The 24,150-nt window shown below is 44.8% G+C and overlaps 1 protein-coding gene across 4 annotated transcripts in view; it reads left to right on the top strand.

Annotated features, from left to right (window-relative positions):
- Window positions 1-24,150, top strand: part of SVOP (SV2 related protein) — an 85,358-nt gene that overhangs the window by 5,461 nt on the left and 55,747 nt on the right. For all 4 annotated transcript variants that reach the window (XR_010933275.1, XM_067700477.1, XM_067700475.1 and 1 more), the window contains exons 2-5: window positions 15,090-15,250; window positions 17,672-17,757; window positions 19,203-19,301; window positions 23,709-23,780. Coding sequence is in view for 3 of the 4 variants with exons in the window: in XM_067700477.1 (XP_067556578.1) it covers window positions 15,090-15,250; window positions 17,672-17,757; window positions 19,203-19,301; window positions 23,709-23,780 (418 nt within the window). In the remaining variant the exon portion in view is untranslated. The remainder of the gene's footprint in view (window positions 1-15,089; window positions 15,251-17,671; window positions 17,758-19,202; window positions 19,302-23,708; window positions 23,781-24,150) is intronic.

Below are 24,150 nucleotides of genomic sequence, written 5' to 3'. Positions count from 1 at the left end.
AATTGCAGCCCGTTTCCCCCATCTTCCAGACCGTGTTCAGCTTTTTCTTTTTTTATAGCACTTATCACCTACTAACGTACCATGTAATTTGCTTACTTATTGTTTAGTGTCTGTCTTTACTTACTAGTGTGAAAGCTTCACACACGGCGGGGGTCTAATGTATCCCAAGAAGGTGGGGCATTGCCTAGATTCCATCTGATACTGGAGTTCAGTATAGACCAGGCCAAAGGATTAAATAAAAACTGTATGAGGGCTTCCCTGGTGGCGCAGTGGTTGAGAGTCCGCCTGCCGATGCAGGCGACGCGGGTTCGTGCCCCGGTCCGGGAGGATCCCACATGCCGCGGAGCGGCTGGGCCCGTGAGCCATGGCCGCTGAGCCTGTGCGTCCGGAGCCTGTGCTCCGCAATGGGAGAGGCCACAACAGTGAGAGGCCCGCGTACCGCAAAAACAACAACAACAACAACAACAAAAACTGTATGAATGAAAAAATCAGAAAAATCTGTCCATCAGCTTAATCATTCTCCTTAACAGTGGGGGCCACCATTATTAAGTTTTAGCAGCTAAAGCACTGAGTCCCCATGGAAAGATCACACATAACCTTGTTTCATCCTATTTGCCGTTCTGCTTCCCCATCCCCTTCCATTAAATCAGGGAGGTTGAGAGAATGCAGTTTGACTTACTGATTACATGACTACGTTCTTGAAACTGTCCCAGGCAAGTTCTTTATGCCCATAAGGATTCATTCTTGGTTCTAGGGAAGGAACTGGAAGCAGGTTTTGTTTCCTCTAAATGAGGAGACTGCTGCACAGAGACAGGACCAGAGTAGGCGGCTAAGGCACACGTGGGGCTTCATGTTGGCTCCCATCCCCCTGAGGCTCATCGGGGCAAAAGGAAGGGATTCCTGGCCAAGGAGGAGAGATGGGAGTTTCATTGTCACCCACCTCAGGCAAAAAGTAGGGAGTTATTGTAATAGCCTAGGAATCCTCAAGGTTAACCCACCACAGGCTTTTAAAAACTCAAGCTCCCTACAGCTCAGTAACAAAAAACCAAACAACCGAATCCAAAAATGGGCAGAAGACCTAAACAGACATTCCTCCAAAGAAGACATACAGATGGCCAATAGGCACATGAAAAGATGCTCAGCATTGCTAATTAGTAGAGAAATGCAAATCAAAACTACGATGAGGGGACTTCCCTGGCAGTCCAGTGGTTAAGACTCCGAGCTTCCAATACAGGGGGCGTGGGTTCGATCCCTGGTCGGGGAACTAAGATCCCACATGCTAAACAGCAAAATAAATAAATAAATGAAAATAAAGATAATACTAAGTTTCTTAAAGCAAAACAAAACAAAACAAAAAAACTACAGTGAGGTATTCACACGGTCAGAATGGCCATCATCAAAAAGTCTACAAATAACAAATGCTGGAGAGGGTGTGGAGAAAAGGGAACCCTCCTACATTGTTGGTAGGACTATACATTGGTGCAGCCACTCTGGAGAACAGTATGGAGGTTCCTTAAAAAACTAAAAATAGAGTTACCATATGATCCTGCAATCCCACTCCTGGGCGTATACACAGAGAAAACCATAATTCGAAAAGATACATGCACCCCAATGTTCATAGCAGCACTATTTACAATAGCCAAGACATGGAAATAACTTAAGTGTCCATCGATAGATGAATGGATAAAGAAGATGTGGTGTATATATACAAATTTGAATATTACTCGGGCATTAAAAAGGAATGAAATAATGCCATTTGCAGCAACGTGGATGGACCTAGAGATTATCATACTAAGCAAAGTAAGTCAGAAGGAGAAAGACAAATACCATATGATATCACTTAGATGTGGAATCTAAAATATGATAGAAATGAACTTATTTGCAAAACAAAAACAGACTCAGAGACATAGAAAACAAACTTATGGTTACCAAAGGGGAAAGGGAGTGGGGGAGAAATAAATTAGGAGTTTGGCATTAGCAGATACACACTACTGTATATGAAATAGATAAACAAGGTCCTACTGTATAGCACAGGGAACTATATTCAATGTCCTGTAATGAACCGCAATGGAAAAAATATGAAAAAGAATATGTATATATATGTATAAGTGAATCACTTTGCTGTACACCAGAAACTAACACAACATTGTAAATCAACTATACTTCAATTAAAAAAAAAAAAAACAACTCTCAGGCTCAAAGCTGCTCACACCCCATCATTTCAAACACATGCCAGCCAGCTTCACCTCTAGGGAATATGTGTTTCAGTGACTTAAGTGGAACAGTCTGGAGGCCAAAGAAAGAAAGTCTCCTTGCAAAGAGGCCATTGCTTAGGTGGTCTTAGGCCTTAGAGAGAGTTGTTCAAGGGCCTACTGACCCTGACAGTGGCTTTACAGCCCAGCCAAGCTCTTCTCTGGGCTGTCTAAAAGAATAACAGATCTGAATGTGAATCATTATGTGATCTTGGGCAATTCATTTAACTTCCCTGAGACATAAGAGGGTGCCTGGGCCACCTTCAAGGGCATTTTTGGCTTTTTAAGAAAATATTTATTTATTTGATTTTATTTTGGCTGCGCCTGGTCTTAGTTGCAGCACACGGGATCTTCGTTGAGGCATGCGGACTTCTTAGTTGTGGCATGCATGCAGGATCTAGTTCCCCGACCAGGGATCAAACCCAGGCCCCCTGCATTGGGAGTGTGGAGTCTTACCCACTGGACCACCAGGGAAGTCCCCATTTTTGGCTTTAAAAGACTGTGATCCTAAGCTCTCTAGATGGATGTGCCTGGTACCATCTGGCTTATGGTGATTATTCTGGTGTCATTATTAAGAGCATCTCTTTCTTAAACATGGGGTTTGTAACCTCAACGCTGTTCACATTTTAGACCAGATGACACTTTGTCATGAGGGGCTGTCCTAGACATTATAGGATGTTTAGCAGCATCCCTGGCCTCTACCCACAGGATGTCACAACCACCAACTGCCCCTCCAAGTTGTGACAATCAAAACTGTCTCCAGACATTGCCGGTGTCTCCTGGGAGACTGAATGGCTGCCCCATTGAGAACCACTGCTTGTTGAATGAAGGAGTGGATAAATAAGTTGCAAAGACAAACTGCCTGGAAAGTTGTCCCCCAGGCTTTCAGTTCCCCCTGTTAGAAGTTACCCATCCCCCCACTGAGGCCACATCACAGAATGATTAAGTGTGTGGCCTCTCTGCTCAAGTAGAAAGTCAGATTTGAATTCTGACTTTCCTGCAGACTTGGAAGGTAACCTTGGGCAAGTTACTTTTCTTCTCCGGGCCTCAGTTTCATCATCTGTAAAGTGGGGATAGTGATAGCGTCCACCTCACAGGGCATAAGGCTTATAAAATACTTAGTGGAGCTCCCAGCACGTGGTGAGGGCTTAACAAATTTTAACTATTATTTATTTGTGTTCATTGCCTTTTGTCTAGAATATAAGCTGTTGGTCCATTATCCAGGGAACAAGCTCAAAGCTATTCAGGTCAATGGGGGGTGGCAGGAAAATACAAAAAAATAAAATCCACAGAGAACTATATTTTCCATTAATTATAGACTTATAGACATTCAGGAACGGAAAGGACCTTAAAAGTCATCACTCCAACCCCTTATACCTCATATTCTCAATTCCACGCAAGAGGGGATCCAAGTGGTGGCTTCTAAACATCTGTGGCCACCATCAACATCTTATTAAAATTCAGATTCATGGGCCCTGCTCTGCAGAGATGCAAAAGCTTTAGGTCTGGAGAATGGCCAGGAATCGGCATTGTAATTGGTTCCCTAGCGGGTACTCTTGGCCTCAGAGGAGCATCTGCTACTGGTTAAGATCATGGGTTCTGGAGCTACTCAGGCCAGGAACCTAGGATACTATATACACTCTAGGGGACTTGGACCAGAGCCTCAGTTTACTTGTCTATAAACTGGGGATATTAATAACCCTCCCTCCTAGGGTTGCTGAAGAGATTATATAAGATATACATATGCTAGGGACTTCCCTGGCGGTCCAGTGGTTATGACTCCATGCTTCCAATGGAGGTGGTGTGGGTTCGATCCCTGGTCGGGGAACTGAGGTCCCATATGCCATGCAGCGGCAGCCAAAAAATAAACAACAACAATGTGACTAAACCAGCCAAGATGACTAAATATAATGCCACAAAAACTCAAAAAAAGATATATATGCTATCTATATATTTACTGTATATAATTATATATAGCATTTAGGCTTGCCCTTGGCATGCTGAGTGCTACGTATTAAACATCATTACTCCTGAGTCCATACACGTGGACACCTGCCTTTCCTAGACCTTTCATGAAGGGGAGCCCACTACCATCTAAAGCAGCCTTTTTCATCTCTGGACTTCTCTACCTGAGAAGCCTCCTTATATTTTGTTGAAATCTGTTTCCCTCTTTATATCCAGCAGTTCAAGCTCTATCCTCAGGGTCCAACTTGCACAAGCACCTTCTTTCACATGCCAGAAGTTCACATATTGGAAGACAGAGGTTCAGCCCCTGAGAAGACTCTAACCAAATCAGACTGATCAGCGAGTCCCCAGGTCTTATCCTGAAGGAGACAGAGCAAGTCCATTTGTCAGTGACCCTGGCAGTTTCTCTGCTCCAGGCCCACAGCATCTAACCCCATTTGTCAGTAGGTTTCAGATTCTAAAGAAGTCCCCGTGTGATGTAGCTGAGTACCTGGGACGGAGCTAAGGGGCGCTGGTCATCAGTTTTGTTTTGTTTTGTTTTGTTTTGTTGCGATACGCGGGCCTCTCACTGCTGTGGCCTCTCCCGCTGCGGAGCACAGGCTCTGGACGCACAGGCTCAGCGGCCATGGCTCACGGGCCCAGCAGCTCCGCGGCATGTGGGATCTTCCTGGACCTGGGCACGAACCCGCGTCCCCTGCATCGGCAGGCGGACTCTCAACCACTGCGCCACCAGGGAAGCCCTGGTCATCAGTTTTGTTGACTGAGTTCCCCAAATCTGAGGACACTTGTTATAACTCGGCCCTTTGCTGTTTAGCTTTGCAGATGGGCCTCCCTGGTCCGAGCCAGCATCACTTCTCACTCAGCTGACCACACAGTCTCCCTGCTTTCTCTCCCCATCTTTGTGTGTTAATCAGGCTTTTTATTTTCTCTGTTCTGATGTTTTGACATCTTAGGGCCTCAAAGGTCCTGGAGGGCACTCCCCTCCCAGGGTTAATTAATAAATAACTCACCCGCCAGTGTACTTTTCATATGCAAACCAAGCAATCCAGACCCATTAATCCACCTGCCCTAATCACTCCACAGCCAAATCCCAGACAACTGGAGACAATCCCTACGCTCAGAGCCTGGAGAAATTACTCAGACGAGCCAGTCCTCAGCCTGGTGACCCTGCGTCACCTTTTCCTTCCTATGGAAACCACAATAAAGACTCTTGCCCACATTTTCCCCTCACTCTTGCCCCGTTATTGACCCTGGTGCTTTCCCATTTGGCTTCCCAGGTGTGGTGTACCCCCTCTTCTTGGAATCTGTGAGTATAACAGAGTCTAATCTTTTCAAAGGCAGTTGTCTCCCGATCTGTTTGCCTTGCCACACCTAAATAATAATAAAACCTGTATTTTAGGGACTTCCCTGGCAGTGCAGTGGTTAAGACTGTGCCCTTCCAATTCAGGGGGCACGGGTTCGATCACTGGTCAGGGAACTAAGATCCCACATACTGCGGGGCCAATAAATAAATAGAAGTGTGACACACAAAAACATTTTTTAAAACCTATATTTTAAAACAGTCTCCCCAATCTATTCCTCTTCTTGTAGAAAAATGTGCCTGAACGATCTTCCCTAAATCAACTCTGATCATCTTCCACTGTGTCACCCCTACTTGAAAGCTTTCAGTGGCATCCCATTGGTCTTAGGATAGCATGAAAAATCCTCCCTGTGGTCTCCAGAGCTCTCTATAATTCAGCCTGTTTCTCTGACCTCTACTCCTCGGTCCTACCTCTGGGCCTTTGCACTGGCTGTTCTCTCTCCTCCTCCCCTGTCTGTGTGGGACTCTCCTGGTTCTCAGACCTCAGGGAAGTCTAACCTGACTACTCTTCCCTCCAATCATTCTCTATCCTGACTACTCTTCCCTCCAATCATTCTCCATTCCCTGTCTGTTTCCCTCTCAAGATTCATTGATTTGCAGATGTATAATGATTTCTTGTTACTAGTACATTAACCATCTTCCCAGCTAGGGCATCCCAGCTAGGGCATTCCCAGCTGGCACTTCCGGAGGGCAGGTGTATTTTATCTCCTATTGTATCCCAGCCTTCAGCCCATAGTCAGCACTCAATAAACTTATTAAAATACTGAAGAATGATGGGGCCAGGCTCTTTGAGATGTTCTGTTAACTCCTTTAGTCTCCATGGCAACCCCGTGAGATAGGAATTACCATTTCCCTTCTCCCAGCAGGAAACTGAGACCCAGAGAAGTAAAGTAACCTAACCTCATAGCTACTGAATGGGGTGGGCAGGAGATTCACACCCAAATCAGTCTGTCTGCAGAGTGGGGCTCTTCTTTCTATGACAATCCCCCTCTCTTCAGACAGTAAATGCTACCCTGTAATAGTCACACTTAGGTACAAGCTTCCTTTTCAGTCTGATAGATTCATGAACTCAGGGAATAAGTATCCAGAAGCTGAGATGAAAAGAAATCAAGCCTTTACCCTAATCAAGTCTCAGACCCTAACTGAAGGTACGGAGGTGAATTACATCATGGTACAAGCGAGGTCTTTGGGTTGACAGCCATTTCCTCAAGCTCTTATCTTCTTTCAATAGCAAAACTATGTAAAACAATGTTCCCTGCTATTTTGGTAAATGATATGCTATATATACACAACAAATGCCAAGAAATTAGCCAGCTTGTTTGGAAGCCCTCCTATATTTAACATATGCCACTGCTATTTTCTTTTTCTGTCTTATTACTTTTTTTTTTCCCTTGGGAAATCTTGGCTCCTGTAGCTGAGAACTGCTTTCAGGAACCCAGCCGATTCAAAATGTAGTCTGGCTTTCGGACTATAATTTCATGTCAGAGGTCTCTCTTTACATTCGTCTTAAAACAAGTTGTAATAAATAAAGGGCCCTGGCTTCTAGTGAATTGCCAGAGAAGGAAGGTGAACACATCCTGGTTTAAAACTCCAGGGAGCTAAGCCATTTTCTCAAAGTCGAATTTCACAAAGGTCAGTGTACTCCACGCTCAAGGCAGAAAGGTGACTTGAACCAAGCTGGGTTGGAGGAAAGCCAATATTGACACCGTGCCCCTCAGTTTCCCGTTCATCAATCTCAGTTAATCTTCACGGCCGTCCTGCAAGCCTGTCCTCATCCCATTTCACAGCCGAACGAGTCTGTAACATGCTTAGCTGATGTTACAAGACCAACAAGAGCTCTGTGAATAGTCGCTATTGTGATTTATATTGATTATTTAACTAATAGATGTGCAGGTTAAAAAATTTACATGTTGCAGCGGGATCCAAAATGAAAAGTTAAAAAAAAAAAATTTCTTTTCCTTAAAACTCCCCATTCCCATCCAATCCTCCTTCCCAGAAGCAACCAGTCTTAGGCTTCTTAAGTATCCTTCCAGAATGTTCGACCGTAGAAGCAAAAATATTCTTGAGCCCACTTGAACATGCACACAGATTCACTAGGGACCTGGTTAAAATGCAGATGCTGATTCAGTAGATCTGGGTCAGGGCCCGAGACTCAGCATTTCTACCACGTCCCTAGGGGAGGCTGGGGCCTCTGGTTCGAGACCACACTTAAGTCTTAGTACCGAGGACCTAGATCACGGGACCATAGTCTAGCACATTTAATAAGGAGCCCCAGCGGGAATTCCCTGGTGGTCCAGTGATGAGGACTCAGCACTCTCACTGCCGGAAGCCCAGGTTTGATACCCGGCTGAGGAACTAAGGTCCCGCAAGATGCAAACAAAAAAAAAAAAAAAAAAAAAAATGAGCCCCAGCAATCTTTTCCTGTTGGTTCTTGCAACCAACGTGTGTGTGTGTTTAGTGTGTGTGTGTTTATTGTGTTAAAATATACATAATAAAATTTACCATTTCAACAATTTAACTTGTACAGTTAGCGGTATGAATTACGTTCACAATGTTGTGTTACCTTTCCCACCATCCATCTCCAGAATTTTCTTATCTTTTGCAACTGAAACTCTGTACCCATTAACCGCTAACTCCCCATTCCCCACCTCACCACCCCCCATCACCTGGTGACCACTGTTGTACTTTCTCTCTCTGTGAATTTGACTATTCTAGGCTCTCTCAGATAGGTGGACTCGTACAATAATTGTCCTTTCGTGCTGGGCTTATTTCACTTAGCACTATGTCTTCAAAGTACATCCATGTTGTAGCACGGGTCAGAATTTCCATCCTTTTTAAGACTGAATAATATTCCATTGTATGGATAGACCACACTTTGTTTCTCCATTCATCCACTGATGACCACTTAAGTTGTTTCCACCTTCGGCTAATGTGGTACAGATCAATATAAAAAAAATTTTTTTTAACATTTTCTTTAGTGGATGTGCCATCGTCTATCTAATTACTCCTTTCCTGAAGATTGTTTCTGGTTTGGTATCACCGCAGCAAAGCTGCAAGGAGTGTGCTAGCACCAGAAGAGACTACAGCAGAGTGGCTGGGAGCAGGGACACTGAAATCCAATGGCTTTGCCAAAGCCTAGACACTTACTGTGTGACCTTGGGCGAGCTCCCAGCCCCTCTGTGCTTGAGTGTCCTCATCTGTAAAAAGGGGACAATGAAAGTGGGAATAAATAAGATAATCGAGGCACAGTGCAAACACTAGACTTGACACGCGCAAGCCAGCAATCATATCTGCCATTATTTGTAGGGTAAATCGTTGCCTACTGTGCCTGTCCCCACAATGAACTGCCTGCAGAACGCATTCTGGGTGGGAGCTCAAAGCACTGAAAAATTTGAAAGATAACGCGGATTACCTTCCCAAAAGGTTGCAGTGGTCTCTATTAGTCACAGAAGGAAGCACAGAGCCTTGGACGGTCCTGGAGGAGAGGATGTGATGAGAGGGAGAGTGTCAGGCCACATAGCTATCTCCTTCTGTGACGTTACCTGCAGAGTCAAGGGCGAGCCATGCGCCTTCCCCTCACCCGTGAAAAGCCATTGATAATGCACATAAATGTTCATTTCCTTACTGCGCTTAATAATTCTCTACATTTCTATCTTCTACAAATACCTTGGGGGACTGTTTATGTTTTTGGGTTGGGAGGTTGCTTCCTGGGGACAGGGTGTCCTACTCCTTTGTCGTTCCCTCCCTGGAACCCACTTCGCTCCACCCCTTGGTGGCTTGCAGAGTTGAAATGTCACCCCCGCCCCCGCTAGCCTCTCACTGCATCAGGTTCGTTTTATTTGCAGCTTTTCTCACAATGTGCAGGAATATCTATGTAGTAATATATACATCCATGTGTATTATATTTAAATACATGTTTATTTATATTTACAAATATATTTAGAAACATTAATTTATATATTGATCTATAAATGTATAATGTATAAATATTATATATAAATTTATAACTATATACAAATAAATATTTATATACGTATGTAATTATTTACATATAAAAATTACAAAATACATGTGGATATATACATAAAATTTTTTATTGAGGTATCGTTGATTTACAATATTATGTTGGTTTCAGGTGTACAACATAGTGATTGACAACTTTTAAAGGTTAGACTCCATTTATATTATTATAAAATATTGGCTGTATTCCCTGTGCTGTATAATATATCTGTGTTGCTTATCTATTTTACACATAGTAGTTTATATCTCAATCCCATACCCCTGTCTTGTCCCTACCCCCTTCCCTCTCCCCACTGGTAACCACTTGTTTGTCCTCTATATCCACAGGTCTGTTTCTTTTTTGTTACATTCACTAGTTTGTTTCATCTTTTAGATGCCACATATAAGTGATAACATACAGTATTTGTCTTTCTCTGTCAGATTTATTTCACTAAGAAGTAATAATATCCATGGCAGTGCTAAGGGTTGAGGGTTTGGGGCTTTTGGGGGGAGGGGGAATGGCAAAATACACATAAGATAAAATTTACCATTTTAACCATTTTTAAGAGGACAGTTCTGTGGCATTAAGTGCTTCACATTGTTGTGCAAACATCACTACCATCCATCTCCGGAAAGTTTTCGTCTTCCCAAACTGAAACTGTACCTATTAAACACTAAGTCCCCATTCCTTCCTCTCCCAACCCCTGAAACCACCATTCTACTTTCTGTCTCTGAATTTGACTCCTCTAAGTATCTTATATAAGTGGAATCATGCAGTATTTGTCTTTTGGGGACTGGCATATTTCACTTATTAGCATGCCTTCATCCATATTATAGCATGTGTCAGAATTTCCCTCCTTTTTTGTTCCTGTTTTTTGTTTGTTTTTTGGCTGTGCAGCTTGTGGGATCTCAGTTCCCTCACCAGGGATTGAACCTGGGCCCTTGACCGTGAAAGCACGGAGACCTAACCACTGGACCACCAGGGAATTCCCCTTTCCCTTCCTTTTTGAAACTGAATAATATTCCATTTTATGTATAGACTGTATTTCGCTTGTCCACTCATCCACTGATGGACACCTGGGTTGTTTTCACCTTTGGGCTGTCGTGAATAGTGCTGCTGGGAACATGGACGTACATTCACAGTGTTGTACAACCTTCACCTCTATCTAATTCCGGAACATTTTCATCACCGCAAAAGGAAATTCTGTACCCATTAGGCAGTCACTCCCCATCCCTCTTTCCCCAGCCCCTGGCAACCACGGATCTGTTTTCTGTCTCTATGAAGTTGCTTCACATAAATGGAATCATACATGTGTGACTCTCTGTGTCTGGCTTCTTTCACTCAGCATCGTGTTTCAAGGTTCCTCTGTGTTGTAGCTTGTGACAGCGATTTGAGGACTTTTTACAGTAGTTATGCTGGAGGCTGCTCACAGAAGCTCTAGTGAGCAGATTGTGAAATATTCAGAACATCTCAGAGCCTGTTATTTAACCACTGAGAGCTTAAAATTGGTCACAGTGGGAGTATTTACCCCACAGATATTGGCAAATGCTACACATCAGTATGGTTTGGGGGCTTTGAGACTCAGTTTGTAGGCACTGGCTTCAGAGCATCCCCATAATCCCCATCCCTCCAGAGCTACCCCCAAATAAATTTTGGGGTGGCCAAAAACTTCGTTCGGATTTCCCCATGTTCTGCAAAGAACCCGAACGAACTTTTTGGCCAACACAATACATACTGTGAATAAAATGGTGCTCTTGCTGTAAAAGTGTTGCTTAAATGAAGCCCCAGATTCCAACTTCATGCCGGATAGCTAAGCCTAAGGCAGTCTGTCTCCTGGCCTTTGCTCCCAGGTGACACCTGCCTTCCAGCTGCAAAGGAAGCCCCAGCTCTGGACTGCAAGGACGTTTGTCTGAGTCCCGTGCCACGGGGGTTCTGGGCCTCTCGGGTGAGGAGCGTAAGCTGCAGGCACCCAGCTCAGCCAACAGAGTAGGAGCCTCCGCCCCTCAGCACTCGGGGTGGTGAAGGTGGGGTGGGCAGAATTGTTTGCCTGCCTCTAAGGCGCTAATTCGGTCGCTGGATCAGCCAGAGCAGCACCACCTGGGAACGTGCTGGAAATGCAAAATCTCAGTCTCCAACCGCGACTTTCTGAGTCACACCCTCTTGGGGTGGGGCCCCGACCTCTGTGTTGTGACCAGCCCCGCAGGGGTTTCGAAGTTCTATCCAGCTCAAGAGCCCCTGCACAAATGTGACAACCTGAAGAGCTGTCAGCCAGGCTGGAATCGAGCTGTGCCTTTCTGTTCCTGCGCCAGGTCATGTCGTTATCCACTCTCTGGCAAGCCCACCCACACAGGGCAGCTGGGTTCGGGCTTCACAGTCATTCCCCAGACACAGGTGAATGCTCGCGAGAGGCGCTGATGCTTAGTGATTAGGACCCAGGGCTCTAATACCAAAGACATCCAGGCTGAAGCCTCAGTTCTTTCAAGCTGTGTGACCTCAGGCAAGTGTCTTAACCTCTCTGAGCATTTGTTTTCTCATCTGTACAATGGGGATAATAACATTAACTCATTCGTAGGTTGATCATCAGGGTAACTAACAGGAGATAATGTAAAAGGCATAGCTCTTAGCATTTAGTAAGTGCTCAATAAATAGCTGTATGGTTGGAGGGCTATTATTTGTAGCAGATACCCTTGGTGCCTGTCCAGATTCCCTTTACCAGATTGATCATCCCCCAGCTGCTGCCAATCATGGGTGCTCACAGCTCACAGCTGCAGTCACCTCTGGAGGGTGTCCCTTGACTGAGGGGAGCCACTTCACCTGGGGATACCTGGGAAGTTATGCCTTCCATCCCTGGGGTGGCATGACCAGTGATTGACTGATTCGAGCCAAGCCCCCAGACCTCTGGGTGGGACAATCTCCATGGTACAATTCACACTCCAGAGCTCCCTGTGGATCACATTTCATACAATGGAACATTATCCAGCCTTTAAAAGGACGGAAATTCTGACACATGTAACAACGTGAATGAACCTTGAAGATGTTAAGTGAAATAAGCCAATCACGAAAAGACAACTACTGTGTGATTCCACTTATGTGGGGTCCCTAGAGTAGTCAAATTCATAGAGGCAAAAAGTAGAATCGTTCTTGCCAGGGGCTGGTGGGAAAAGGGGATTGGAAGTTAGTGTTTAGTGGGTACGGAGTTTCAGTTTGGGAAGATGAAAAAGTTCTGGAAATGGACAGTGGTGATGGTTGCCCAATATTGTAAATGTATTTAATGCCACAGAACTCTACACTTAAACAGGGTTACAATGTTGAATTTAATGTTACGTGTATTTTACCACAGGTGAAAAAAAGAGAATCCCATTTTAGGATCTGCTTCTAAGGAATTCGACCTATGACAAAACTGTTACACCTAATTTATAGCAGGGTAAACTGAGGCTCAGAGTGACTACAGGTATATCTTATGCTGTGGGGATGGTAATGGTCACCACGTCTCAGGGTTATTGTGAGGGTGAAGTCCAATAACGATGCCTGTAAAGAGCACTGATCAAGGAAGAGTATTAACGATGAAAATGTGAGAGAGAGAGACTGGAAAAGAGACATGGTGGCTTCAACTGAATTATGGTCAAATGTTGGCAATTTCATATGGTTCAACCTACTAGTAGTGTCTAGTCTTTAAGCTGGACAGCAGAATCAAAGACATTTCTGTCATCGTTATCTATTCAATCTTATATTCTTTAAATATTTCAAAATAAAAGATTTTGGATGGGGGGAATGGAGTAAATGGGGAGTAATGGAAGGGTTTGAATGGTATCCTGTCTTTGGCCAGAAACGCAAGGTTTTGATCAGACAGACCTGGGGGTGAACCCTGGCTCCATGCCTTTTTAGCTCTGTGACCAGGGGTAAGTCCTGTGACTTCTGGGGCCTCAGTTTTCTTATCTGTAAAATGGTGATAATAATACCAACCTAATAGAGCTGTCGTGCAGAGCGAGTGCATGGAAAGCAACACCTAGAACGAGGCACAGGTGCTGCTAGACGGTGGTGGGCGTGGTGGAGAGTGCAGTGGTGGTAGTGGATGGGATGGAGTGTTTGCTCCAAGCTTCAATCCCAGCCGATCCGCCTGCAAACCCTGCGCTCTGCGCTCTGCCGCGTATTTCCAACACAAGATGAGATTAACAGCTGGAGCTGTCCAAGCCCAGCCTTGCCATCAAACGGAGTTTCAGGGATTTACAAAACTGCCGTGATTTCATCTGTCTTTTCTCCAAATTCACAAGCAGGGAATGTTCCCCAGCCTTCTGGAATCTGAAGATTTACCCTTTCTATGCCAGAGTACCGGTTATTCTTGGTGAAATGTATGGAATAATGCAATAATTAATTGATGATGATGTTGATAGCAATACTTTTTACTTAGAAATGTCTCCATTTTTACCTTTTAAAAACGTTGCCCGTATTTGCCCTCCAGTCCCTCATCAGCCCTCTGCCCTTCATGCCCATGTCATCGCAGACTCCGTTTTTCAAAGCTCTGGGAGAAATGGGCATTACTCATTCCATATGACTCTCTCCTGGGAGGGTAGGGACTCATCTCTCCTGTTGCTGCCGTCACCCTGAAACTCACCACAGGGCTGGCAGAGAGCAGGAGTTTTGTGTTTGGGGGTGAGGAAGTTGGAGGAGACTTGTATTTTTGCCTCTGAGTCCCAGATTAAGAAGTTGCTGCTCAGAAAAGTCAAGGCGTTTTCCAGAGTAACAAGAAGCAGCACAGTGTGAAGGAATGTATTGTGTTGAGAGTGGAGTCCACGGGGTCTCAAACTCAAATGCCTACAGAGCCAGACAAAGGGGACAAAGTGCCAAGTGAGTGGAACACAGAGCAAGTATAAAGATAAGTGGCAGGAGACTGTCAGGGCTGGAGGTTATTTGGAGAGGACAAGACTGTGGTCACCTGTGCATCGTGTGTCCCATCTAGCCCTGGTCTAGCCACGTTGGTCCCTTATTAGAATGTGTGCCCCAGATGGCCAGATATTCTACTTTGAAAGAGATGTCGGGAATCTGGATTTTTATGTGAATTCTCCTAATTTTAAAACATTGGCATCCACTTTAAATTAAAAAAAAAGTACTGTGTGGGCAACTTTTGGTGGGCGTAATGTTACCCTTAGGTGACCAAATTGTTACTTCCATTAGATATAGATAGAGGAACGTAAATTCTGAAACACATGTACTTCCAACCAGTTTTTAGGTCTAGCGCAAGGATATCCTCATTCACATAACTTACCATGTGAACAGGGCTCCCCCTGGAGTTGTGCAGTGCCCAACCCATCCAACTGTACTAGGCAGCCCTTAAAGTTGTCACCCTCCCCACAGTCCAGCTCAACAGAAATGCCCACCCCCACCTCTCCTCCACCCATTCAACTCTCTGGACCATGAGAGAAAGCTTGTCACCTGTCTTGGACACAACAGCTATACTGCAAGGCCGTTGAGGAGGAGTTCTAGCCATCATGACCAGATTTGCTCTGTCCTCTAGGGTGGTGAAATTCCGTCGCACAGGCGAGAGTGCAAGGTCAGAGGACGACACGGCTTCGGGAGAGCATGAGGTCCAGATTGAAGGGGTCCGTGCAGGCCTAGAGGCCATCGAGCTGGATGATGGGGCAGCTGTGCCTAAGGAGTTTGCCAATCCCACTGACGGTGAGGGGACCCTGAATTTGGGGCGTCGGCCCAGGCCACAGTCAGGGGCTCTGAGGTACCAGGGTTGCCTCTCCAGGTGGTATGCTCAGAGGGATCTTGTGAAGGGGCAGGTAGGAGAGCCTGGAGGCCAGGGGTGACACTGGAAGTGTGGGGCTGGACCTACATGGCTTTCTTCAGCAGGCAAGGTTATATCATAATCCCTGACAGTCAACAACATTGACTAACACTTCGCTGAGGATGGCAGCCACAATGATGATGATGATGATGGTGATAGAGATGATAATGATGATGAGGATGAGATGGAGATGGTGATGGTGATGATGATGGTGATAGAGATGATAATGATGATGATGATGATGATGTGATGATGATGATGATGATGATGATGATGCTAGAGATGATGATTGTGCTGATGATAATGTAATGATGATGGTGGCAATGGTGATTGTGAAGATGACAGTAGTGATTAGAGCAGCAGACACAGGCTGAGCATTTACTCTGTGCCAGGCACTGTTCTAAGCACTTTACACATATTACCCATTTAATCTTCACAACAGTTCCCATTGGAAGTATTACGATTATCTTTCCCATTTTCCAGGAGAGGACACGGAAGTACAGAAGGTTAAGTGTCTTGCCCAGGGTCACACAGCTAGAACTTAGCCAAGCTGGATTTACACCCAGGAAATCTGGCCTCAGAGCCCACATTCCTACCCATGACCCTGTGCTCCCTCTGAATACAGATGGTCAAACAAGAGACTTGAAGCCGTGCTAGGGGACCTGGTCTCCCCTCACCACCTGACGATGCTGATGGATGAAAACATTCTATGCATTCCTGAGAGCGATTCCCAACAAGAGAGAGGATTAATGGCTTGAGCCCAAGGCCTGTTGTTGGCAGATCTAAGGAGGCAATGACTGGGGAGGAAGGGGAGGCAGAGGTTAGAAGCAGTGGCTTCAGGCTCGGGCTGATCTGGGCTCAGTTCCCAGAGCTCAGTGTGCCAGCTACGTTAACAGTGGGCAAGATCGTGTCCTCCTCTGTAAAATGGGGCTAAGACTGAGCCTTAACTAGTAGTTGTGACAGGGAGTAAATGAGATAATGTACATCAAGGTCTTAGGGCAGTGCCTGGCCCACAGGGAGCACTCCATAAAGACACCATTATATTATTACTATTACTGCTCTTATTATTGATGATGTTATAGAACTCACTCTGCTTTCTCCTCAGTATTTTTACTGAAGGAAACCAGACCCTGCTGGGGTGATAAACACCAGCTCCTACTTCTAGAGAAAATTATGATTGCTATAAGGGGCCCATGATTGAAATTCTAATAAGATGACAACTCCCAGCAGAGGCTGATGAGATCCTCAGAGGCCCCACAGGAAGGCCACCCAGTATGCTCCTTTAGTATTTTTATTTTTTAGTTAACTTTTTATTTTGGACTTTTTTTTTTTTTTTGGCCTTGCTGTGCAGCATGCGGGACCTTAGTTCCCCGACCAGGGATTGAACCTGTGCCCCCTGCATTGGGAGCGCAGAGTCTTAACCACTGGACTGTCAGGGAAGTCCCTGGATTATTTTAAATTTACAGAAAATTTGCAAAGATAGCACAGAGAGTTCTCGTATACTCTTTTTGTCTGTCTCAAAATCTTTTTTGTCTGTTTGTTATTTTTTCATATACTCTTCATGCAGCTTCCCCTAAAGTTAACATCTTACTTAACCATGGCACACTTGTCAAAACTAAGAAATTAACACCGGTGCAATACTATCCAGGAAACTCCAGACTTCACTCAGATTTCACCAGTTTTCCCAGCAGTGCTGTTACAGGAACCAGTCCAGCACACCACATTGCATTTAGTCTTTTCGTCTTTCTCAAAACACTTATGAGCTTCTAAATTATATCCTTATTTTTTTCTGAGTATACAAATAATATGTGTTTATTTAGGAAGCATTCAGACATGATCGAAATGTACAAAAGAGTGAATGCTGACAGATAACCCTGTCGACAGTCTGTGGACACTTAATCTTGCTTCCCGTGGTCCATCTTGCTTTGTTTTCTTAAAATTAGCAATATATACTGTATGCATCTTTCTATATCTGCCCATTTTTAAACAGATGGGTTGTATTTCATAATGTAGATATATAAACATTTAAATATAATATATAAAATAATTTAACCAATTCCCTGTTGATAGACATTCTGGGTTGTCCAGTTTTTCCTTTTGTAGAAACAGTGTTGCATTGGACTTTGCAGCAAGATATACCTTCATGCTTGCTGGAAGATTTTTCTAGGATAAGTTCTAGAAGCAGCATACACTGCCTTTAAAGAGCTTGGCCAGGGAACCCCCCCGCCCCCCACCCAGGCCCCACACACTAGGACAACTGCGAGATGCACTGACTCCTTCCTCCACCTCCCCCTTCTCCTTCCCAGATACTTTCATGGTGGAAGATGCGGTGGAAGCCATTGGTTTTGGAAAATTTCAATGGAAGCTCTCTGTTCTCACCGGCTTGGCTTGGGCAAGTATCTCTGGGGACAGTGACCTCACCTTCAGTTTCCAAGGAACACCTGTGCTGCTCAACTGGCTTTCCATGGTCTACATGGAAGGACACAGCTCCTTCCACATAGAGCCTTTGCTTGAATCAGCAGAGTTTGGGTTGAGTGACCCTGGGTGATAATGAAGGTCTGGGGGTTGGGGGCTGCGGAGGTTAGGTGTGGTTGACAGTTGCCCTCAAGGAGAAGTTGAAGCTTCTGGTTAATTAAGTGGTTCTCAACCCTTTGAGGCTCAGGGCTTCTATAAGATTCTGATGTCATCTGTGAGGCTCACCCTAGAAAAACATGCACAGATCAAAATGTGCCTTTGTTTTAAGGGGCTCATGAGCCCTCGTCAAACTCCCTTAATCTACCTAAAGCAAATAATGCATCTGGACCGTTAATACAATTGAAATTGATTTTTGTGGCTCGTGCAAGACTGAGATTTAACTACATAGTTTTCCAAACAGTCATCAATTTCCCCACATCATTTTTCCCACTGATTTGCAGAGCCGCCTTTACCATCCACCACATTCCCACAGCTACATGGGTTTGCTTCTTGACTCTCATTTCTGTGCCATTGCTCTGTCTGTTTAATCCAGTAAAGGTACCACTATATTTAATTACCAGGGCTTCCCAGCATGTTTTAATAATGTTAAAAGGTCACTCAGTAACTATACTGACAATTCTACGTGAACGATGACCAAAGAGAAACTAGTTTTTAATTGAGCTATAAGAGAAAAAGGTCATTGTCTCTCTACCTCTATAAAAATGTTTTTGTGATTTTCAAAATATGATATCTTACCCCTTCATTCGGGGAGTGCCCCTAAGTTTTTCCAAACACGGGAGAACACACACACACAAAGAATGTTGAATGTCTAGTTGTCAATTCCTGCATGGCACCACACTGTTTTAACTACTGGAGCTTTCAGTGTTTTGTTTTGTTTTTTTTAACATCTTTATTGGGGTATAATTGCTTTACAATGGTGTGTTAGTTTCTTCTGTATAACAAAGTGAATCAGTTATACATATACATATGTTCCCATATCTCTTCCCTCTTGCATCTCCCTCCCTCCCACCCTCCCTATCCCACCCTTCCAGGCGGTGCTTTGTTTCAGTGTGTTTTTAAAAGTTAATTTATCTATTGTATTTTTGACCGCTCTGCAGTGGCATGCGGGATCGGCCTGCAGGATCTTACTTCCCCGCCCTGGTCAAACCCGTGCCCCCTGCATTGGGAGGGTGGAGTCTTAACCACTGGACCTCCAGGGAAGTCCCAACTTTCAGTGTGTTTTGATGTGTGATAGGGCACCCAGCAGAAGGTAGAAGAGGGATTTTTGTACACACTCGCTTGGGGTCGTGGACTTGGTGAGGGGCCAGCCGTCCCCGGCCCGGGCAGCATCCTGGCCTCATGATGTTTGCTTGTTCCCTGCAGATGGCCGACGCCATGGAGATGATGATCCTGAGCATCCTTGCGCCGCAGCTGCACTGCGAGTGGCGGCTGCCCAGCTGGCAGGTGGCGTTGCTGACCTCGGTAGGCAGCCCAGCAGCTCTTTCCTGTTGTGCACATTTCTGGTCCCCCCGGGGGGGGGGGGTGGTTTCTGTAGGATGTCCCCCTCCTCCTTCGGCTGCCAAGGACTCAACAGAAAAGACTTAAACCCTGAATGGAAACACCATTACCTCAGATTCCTCCTGCCTTGTCCATCTCACGTATCCTGGCAGCTTTGCAGCCAACTCTAACCTCTCCTGGGGGTTCCAGCTACCTGAGGGCCCCAGATATCCTGCTCAATTGCCAGGAAGCTGGAACGCGCCTGATCGTATCACTTAAACCTTATAAGCCTCACTCTTCCAAAAAGGAGATGCCAGTTCCTCCCACATGAGGGTGACTTGAGGATTGGAAACAACATAGTACATGTTCAATAAATTGTAGGAGCTGCTGCTCCCTGGAACTAAGGCTTGGAGGAGCATGAGTCAGACGCTTAATTTTTGTCAGAGATAGTTCAACGGCAATCTTCTAAAAGGGAGGGGAATGGCCAGGCTGGATAAGAGGATAAAAATAATGATACCCACAAAAGCTAATGTTTATCGAGCATTTACAGTGCAAATGGCTTTATATACACTGTATACAATATATGTGCAATATACATTGTGCTTTTTAATCCTCACAATGCTATGAGGTAGGTACTATTATGAGCTGAGGAAGATGAGTGCAGAGAGGTTAAGTCACTCACAAAAGGTCACACAGCCTAGCTAGTGGCAGAGTCATTGCTGACTAGGAATGCCTCCCAGAATGCTATTTTTCTACGGACAACTGTTCTAGAATGGCCTGAGTGCCTTTGGCCTTTGGCAACAAGGCAATAAGGAACTTCATAAGCGCATGCATCTGGATTTTTGTGGTTTAGTTACCTTGAGATGTGTGACCTTGAATGAGACACTTTCGGCTCTATTTCATCATCTGCAAAATAGGGGTGATAACGCCTGTTTGACTTCGGATGGTCAACAAAACCCCTAGAGTGCCTAGCCCATGGTAGAGGTCGGGTAGACGATACTTCTTTCTTATATTCCTCATTCTCACTAATACCTCCTAAGGAATAATCACAGGTCTGTGTTTTTGTGATGCGAGGCCTTTTTGATCCCTTGTCATTGGTTCCTAACAGCCACCATTTATCAACGAGCACTTATATGCCAGCATCTGTGCTAGGGGTTTTCCATGCTTTACCTCTTTAACCCTCTCAACCTATGAAAGAGGTGCTGTTATTACTCCTCCCATTTCTACAGATAAGGACACTAAGTCTCAGACAGGTGCGATGACTTGCCCAAACTCACACAGCCTATCAGAGGCAGAGGCAGGATTGAAATCAAGGCCAGGCAGACTCAGAGCCCCTGCCCCCAGCTTACTGCCCTGGATCACTTTCCTATGGTATCAGGTTTGGACTCATGGGCTAGTAAAGCAGTGAAGTTCCATGGCCAAGTTTTCTTCAGAAAAGTTAGGGCACTGCAAGAGCTGCTTCAGCTGCATAAAGTACATAAGAAGGATGAGACTGACCATCGTTGCTGTCACAGGCAATACTGTGTGAGATTACCGTAATTACTGTGATATATAACCAGTACTCTGCGGTGCCTAGGTCTCCCCTGGGAGAGTGAGAATGGGGGAAAACGGGTGTTTACAGGGATGCTTGACTCTTTCGGGATGTAAGGATATCATTTAGCACATGACTAAGGCCACACTTTACCCCAAGACAGTAATCATCAAACACTTTTGCTCTTGCTAATCTAGAAAAGAATTGTGTAAAAACTATGCAGCCCCCAGGAGTCTCACAAGTTTTTAAATTGACGTTAAAACTTTAAAATTATAGTTGCAGCTTATATAATTTCTGGAGTATTTAAATATTAAAAGTTCAAATTAAATTTTCATATCACTCTTTTCATTTTTTATTTTTTAAAAATTTATTTACTTATTTATCTATTTATTTATTTTTGGCTGCGTCAGGTCTCCGTTGCTGCGCGTGGGCTTCTTCTAGTTGCGGCGAGCGCAGGCTGCTCATTGTTGTGGTGTGTGGGCTTCTCATTGCGGTGGCTTCTCGTGTTGCGGAGCATGGCTCTAGGCGCGCAGGTTTCAGTAGTTGTGGCTCACGGGCTCTAGAGCGCAGGCTCGGTAGCGCACGAGCTTAGCTGTTTGGCGTCATGTGGGATCTTCCCAGACCAGGGCTCAAACCCATGTCCCCTGCACTGGCAGGCAGATTCTTAACCACTGTGCCACCAGGGGAGTCCCATATCACTCTTTTTAATGTGTCCAATGGAATTGAAATATTTATCTGCTACCCACCATCACCTGTGTAAAAATAACATGAATAAGCTCTTCAGAAGAATTTGGAAATTTTGCATTGTTTTGTTTTCTTCTTGAACTGGTATTTTCATTCCATTTCTCCATATAATTTTATCTTAATGTAATGTTTTATTATGCTTGAAAGTACTTCATTTGTCACCCTATCATAGTTTTTGTGACATTTTAAGTTATTGTTTTTAATTTTCTGAGATCATAAGGTTCTGAGTATTAACATTTTTCTCCTGCAGTAAGTTACCATGATAATTTTTAGTAATAAACAACAGATCAAAACAAGATAGAATTAATTTTGATAAATAATTGCTAAACATAAGTCACCTTATCAGGAACACACCTCTTCATGAGGGCTACGGAGTGTTTCCCAATTATGTCATGCATTCTTGAATCATTACTTATTGCTAAAATGAGACAGGGTTCAGCCACTAGGCTACTCCTACTTTTCATATTTATTGAATGGATACGAATATGAAAGGCTTTGTTCACATATAAAAACTTTGGGGGGAGGAAACTGAAGGAGTTTTGTAATAACTCAATAAACTAATGCCACTTGATGTTTTTCAACAACTTCCAAGTTTCGTGCTGAAGAGCACACAGGAGTCGTTTATGAAAAATTATTTTTAGTGATCTAATTTGCTGACAGCTTGATTAGGCTCTCCTGCAATTTGGTTAAAAATAATAAAATGGGGCTTCCCTGGTGGCGCAGTGGTTGAGAGTCCGCCTGCCGATGCAGGGGACGCAGGTTCGTGCCCCGGTCCGGGAGGATCCCACATGCTGCGGAGCGGCTGGGCCCGTGAGCCATGGCCGCTGAGCCTGCGCGTCCGGAGCCTGTGCTCCGCAGCGGGAGAGGCCACAGCAGTGAGAGGCCCGCGTACCGCAAAAAAAAAAAAAATAAATAAAATAAAAAATAATAATAATAAAATTGAATTGGAATCAAGATGACTTGCGAAAGGATTTGTAACTGTCATTGGTGTCCTTTTGGAGGCATCCTGGAGGGTTTAACCTCAAAGCAATGTACGGTGAGGTGCATTGGGAGGATGCGGTAGGGAGAAGTGGGGGAGGGGTGGTTGAGAAAGGGAGGAGGGAACTGGTGAGACCCCTAACCTGTTCTCAGGAAAGAATCTGTATGGAAGTTGAGGACCTGGAAATGAATTCTTTTAAAACTATCCAAATCTGCTTCTCCCTTGGAACACCTCTGTGTAGCCTGTTTGGAGCCCTCTGCTCTAGGCCATGCCTGGAGGAATGCTTTTGGGTTCAGACCACACTAAGCAGTGCCATTCCCGTCTCTGGGCCTCGGTGGCCTTATATGTAAACTGGGGATAATAATAGTACCCACTCCTTAGGGCTGCTGTGAGAATTAGGTAAGACATATGTAAAAAGCATTCAGTGTGGTGTCTGACACTTGGTGAGTGCTCTGGAAAGGATAGAACAGTGAAGAGAGCTCTAGTCGTCCTGTTTGGGTTTAAGACCTGTCTCTACCCTCTCCTATCTGGGATAAGAGCAGGTTTCTTAAAACTTCTAAACCTCAAGCTACCCATCTATAAAATGGGTATGAGCATTTATAACCCATCTGCTCTGACCAAGGGTTAACAACAGAACAAGGACTTTGCCCAGCACACAGTGAGCACTCCATGGTTGCTGTCTCTTGCTAATGGCTTACAACTCCCATCCTCACCTCCTGTCTCCTGTTTTCATATCCTCCAAACTCTACCTTGCAACCTTTAACATTTTTTTAGCCATAAGACATTTCTTGGGTTTGGTGAGAAATTGGTAAAATACTAGCTCTGCAGCCATGCAGCCTGATTCCAGCCCAGGCTGCATCACCACTTGTGTGACCCAGGCCATGTGACCTCCCCTCTCTGAGTCTCTGTTTCCTCATCTGTGAAATGCGGATAATAATAGCACCCGCCCCATAGGATTGTTGTGAGGCTTAAACAGTAACATGAAGCATGTAGACTAGTATTTGCATCTCAACACGTTCTCAGTAAAGCTTGCTTCATTCTTATTACAGGAGTGTGACGTCACACTTTCAATTTGGTGTTTCCTTTCTCCACGGTGCTCTGTGTCATTATCTAACAGAAACTGTCTTTGCCCACACAGGTGGTCTTTGTCGGCATGATGTCCAGTTCTACCCTCTGGGGAAACATCTCAGACCAGTATGGCAGGAAAACAGTAAGGCACCTTCTCCTAAGCTCGTGTCCTCTGGGTTTTCTTTGTGATGGCATTGACAAAGTAGCAAAACTTATGCTGACTGAGCATTTGGTGGGGGTCTAATTAATTCAGGGATACACTGAAGGGCAAAGAGAAGATGTTGCTCTGAGGCTGTGGACTCTTGAAATCACATATCCCTAGTGGGACCCAAGGATGTGCATTTCAGAACGTAGAAGATGCTGGTGGTGCCCACCCCCATCCCCTTGGCGCTCAATCTGTCTGTGCCACAGTTTCCTCGTCTGTCAATGGTATAATAATAGTCTTCCCCATAGGGCCGTTACGGGGAGTAAATGACCCTTGTGACAGAAAGCTTTTGACACAGAGGAAATGT

The sequence above is a fragment of the Pseudorca crassidens genome, chromosome 12 (genome assembly GCF_039906515.1).
Source record: "Pseudorca crassidens isolate mPseCra1 chromosome 12, mPseCra1.hap1, whole genome shotgun sequence".
NCBI classification, from domain to species: Eukaryota; Metazoa; Chordata; class Mammalia; order Artiodactyla; family Delphinidae; genus Pseudorca; species Pseudorca crassidens.
The sequence above is the reverse complement of the archived record's forward strand: the minus strand, read 5'-3'. Positions and strand labels throughout refer to the sequence as shown.